This window comes from Chiloscyllium plagiosum, unplaced genomic scaffold (genome assembly GCF_037043375.1).
Source record: "Chiloscyllium plagiosum isolate Xiang-an unplaced genomic scaffold, Cpla_swu_hap1 HiC_scaffold_6, whole genome shotgun sequence".
Taxonomy (NCBI): domain Eukaryota; kingdom Metazoa; phylum Chordata; class Chondrichthyes; order Orectolobiformes; family Hemiscylliidae; genus Chiloscyllium; species Chiloscyllium plagiosum.
In genome coordinates this window covers 113,640,990-113,644,811 of record NW_028270144.1, presented here as the reverse complement: position 1 = coordinate 113,644,811, position 3,822 = coordinate 113,640,990, and the positions used below count along the sequence as shown (strand labels likewise).

At 47.4% G+C, this 3,822-nt stretch overlaps 1 protein-coding gene across 1 annotated transcript; it reads left to right on the top strand.

Moving 5' to 3' along the window:
* Positions 1-345: 345 nt before the first annotated feature.
* On the top strand, positions 346-3,443 carry mpeg1.1 (macrophage expressed 1, tandem duplicate 1). Its single transcript, XM_043692297.2, has one exon. The coding sequence runs from the start codon at positions 454-456 to the stop codon at positions 2,608-2,610; it is 2,157 nt and encodes a 718-aa protein (XP_043548232.2). The 5' UTR covers positions 346-453; the 3' UTR covers positions 2,611-3,443.
* Positions 3,444-3,822: the final 379 nt, after the last annotated feature.

Genomic DNA, 3,822 nt, shown 5'->3' with positions numbered 1-3,822 from the left:
CTTCCTACACAACAGGCTTCAGGGGTTGAATGGTTATATCACCGGTGCTGGGATTTAATACCCTACATTTCCTATGGAATATGATTGAGATGTTATGTAGACTTTTCGTCTGGTGTAACACACCTGCGGGGCTGCTTCTCTTCTTATGAAGATATTACAGAGAGACGGTCCGTCCAAATTAATTAATCACGGACCGCCAGCAAAATCCCCCTTTAAGTGGGGCGGGGGAAGATGGAAGAGTTGGCCGCTGGAGCTGACCTTGTGACGTGTGGGCTTTCCCTGTCGATGTTTCACTTCATGACCCAGCACAGCACAGCAGAGAATGAGGAAACACCGTGAGCCTGAAATGAAACAGAAATCCATCACCGGAGCTCACTGAGCAAGCAACTCTGACCGGGGAAGGAGCTGAGGGAGAGGGGAGAGAGGGAGAGAGAGAGAGACTGCTGGGTCAGGATGGGTCCGCTCTTGGTTCTTGTGTTCCTGCACTCTCTGGCCGTGGGGTCAGAGCAGCAAGTGTCAACTGCGGACGGGCTGCAGGAATGTCGGAAGACCCAAAGCTTGACCGCCTTGGAAGTGCTGCCCGGGGGAGGCTGGGACAACCTGAGGAACTTGGACCGGGGCAGAGTGATGAACACCAGCTACTCCCAGTGCAAGACCACCGAGGACGGAGTGTATTTCCTCCCGGACCAGGTCTACGTGGTGCCCCTGAAGCGGACCAGCATCGAGACGGTATCGGAGTTGATCGAGAACTGGCGCAACTACAAAAGCTCCACCAGCGCCTCGGTCAACGCTGAGATCTCCTACCTGTCCTTCCTGAACGGCAAGTTCTCCACGAGCAGCCAGAGGGTCAAAACTCACCAGGTGCGAGACAGCAGCATGACCACCAGAATCCAGGTGAGGAACCTCATGTATCAGATCAAAACCTATCCCAATTTCCAACTGGACCAGGGCTTTAAGGATCAACTGATTCAGATAGGCAACTACCTGGAGAACAACCAGACAAGAGCTGCCTCCTACTACGCCCAGATGCTTATCCTTAACTACGGCACCCACGTGTTGACTGGTGTCCATGCTGGTGCCAGTCTGGTGCAGGAGGACCAGGTGAGATCGAGCTTTGTGTCCGACAGCTGGAGTCGGAAGTCCACCATCACCACCTCCGCTGGTGCCACCTTCTTCCATGTTGTAAATGTTGGCATTGGCGGCCAACTTGAAACCGCGGATGAGTTCACCAGGCAGTATTTGGGGAACAGATCCCACTCCATGATCGAGAGCAATGGTGGGATCCCCTTTTATCCAGGGATGACCCTGCAGAAGTGGCAGCAGGCGATCACCAACCAGCTGGTGGCCATTGACAGGTCAGGACAACCGTTGAATTTCTTTGTTAACCCACAGACTGTCCCAGAGCTCCCGGAACCTACAGTCAGGAAAGTGGCTCAGACTATAAACAGAGCCATTTCCCTCTACTACACTGTCAACGAACATCCTGGCTGTTTGGACCTCCACTCCCCCAACTTCAATTTTAGGGCTAATGTTGATGATGGGTCTTGCATGGATATGGGCACCAATTTCACCTTTGGGGGCATCTACCAGGAATGCATCAGGCTTTCAGGTGCAGATGCCAAGCCCTTGTGCGATGCTCTGGAGCAGAAGAACCCAATAACAGGGTCATTTAGCTGTCCCTCTGAGTACACAGCTATTGAGCTGCACACAGCGGTAGAAGAGGAAGCCTATAGTCAGTATGAGTGTCAGCGCCAATGCCATTCATGTTGGGCTTTCTTTAGCTGCTGTGAGGATGTGTGTGGAGATACTTACTACATACGCCGAGCCCAGTTTAAGGCTTACTGGTGTGCAGCCATGGGCTCAGTGACCCAGTCCTCAGGCTACCTCTTTGGTGGCCTCTACAGTACAGATGCTGGGAACCCACTGACCCAGACCCGCTCGTGCCCTCCATCCTTCTACCCATTGAACCTTTTCCAAGACCTGAAAGTCTGTGTGAGCAATGACTACGAGATGGCGTTCCGTTACTCTGTGACCTTTGGTGGCTTCTTCAGCTGCGATGTTGGCAACCCCCTGGCTCAGCATCCCAAAGCAATTCAGGAGAGTGTCACGCAAACAGGGCCAAGCACTTACCCCAAGAAATGCCCCAAGGGTTACAGTCAACACCTAGCTGTCATCAGTGATGGATGTCAAATACTCTACTGTGTGAAATCTGGTGCCTTTGATGGGATGGATTTGCCCCGCATCAATCTTCCCCCATTCTCACATCTCCCTCTTTTGACTGCCAGTGCCACTAACACCGTGGTCGTTCTCTCTCAATACCAAGAGCCTTGGCTTAAGGATACTCACACCAAAATGTGGAGAATGGCTCATGCATCCGAAGTTCGTCAGTTGCTTAACAAGAGCTCTTCCGGAGGGGCCACAGTCGCCATTTCTGTCACTGTTACCCTGGCTCTAGTGGGTGTGATTGCACTCGCTTACTATGGTAGGAAGCGATGGAGAAACCGTGGTTACCAGAATTTGGAGACAGCCTCATTAATTTCCGACTCTGAGAAGGAAGAACATTTAAATACACCTGACTCATGTCCTCGAAGCCAGAACAATGGTGTCTGATCAGAAAAGACACATTGGGGCTGAATACATGGGTACAACTCATTAAGTTGGACTGGCTTGCCATGTCTTCCTCATTTAATTTTATCCCTGCCTTGAATTTAATCAATTACACCTGCTTTAATTCTCTGTGATTCTTGGATTCTACGTATTATGTTTTTGCTTAATAGCCTATTTGGGTACAATTCGTTAAATCGGAAGAAGGGCAAGGGTGGACATTCCTATTTTCAGTTATTTGTTAGTTTGGCAAAAGCAAATCAGCCACTGGTTTGATTGAATGGTTAGGAGGTGAGGTGATGTATTAATGGGGAGTGAGCAGGAAAGAGGGATTAGGCAGGCAGATATTAAAGGGAATGGGGCATTAACCAGAAGTTTGGACTAATCTGGGATGGGAAATAAGAGTATGAGGAATGAACATGATTGAGTAAGTCTGGACTGACGAAGATATTTAAGGGTTTGGAAATGAGGAGACTGGGATTAGATAAGGTGTTGGTGTGAAACTGTTTTTGTCTGAAAACATTCTGTGATTTGATCTTTCTCAAATTCCATAAGTGTTCTTAAAATTCTCAGCATTATTTATATTTGTTCAATAGTATTAATCTATGCAAGGTATTGATTTATACAACACACTCTGATTTGATAATACGTGTACTATCATTGTGAATGGATGACTGGGAAAATTAGATGTAATTTTATTAACCACAGTAAATATTTGGTGCAACAGACTCAAACTGAAATCAAATGCAGAAACTGCTAATAAAATCTCATGAGACAAAAAAAAAGAACTTTGAAATGGAATTAATATGCGTTTGCTAAATAAAAATGAGGTGAATGTATTCACTTGCTTTTTGGGCATGTTTTAGTGATAATTTTAATTCACATCACACCTTACTGAAACAGCTCAAGGCACTTCAGTGTTCTTGATCAGCAACATTTTATACTGAGCTACGATGGAAACCTTCGAACAGCTGACTCCTTTTAACTGGTAGGTTTAAAGTAAAGGTAAAGTCACCGTAGTCTTACCAGACCGTAGGGCTGCCTTGTCTTTCGAGAGAGAGAGAGAGAGAGAGCCAACTGGTGATGGTTTAATCTGAGGGTCATCCTGCCTCAGGTAAGGAGAAATATTGGGAAGGAGAGTCCTTTGTGGTTCAGTGCAAGAATTGTATCCACACTGTTGATATTACTCTACTTTGCAAACCGACCATCAAGTCAACT

Excerpts from the sequence above, each read along its gene's own strand:
- mpeg1.1 (XM_043692297.2), top strand. The coding sequence starts at position 454 with ATGGGTCCGCTCTTGGTTCTTGTGTTCCTGCACTCTCTGGCCGTGGGG.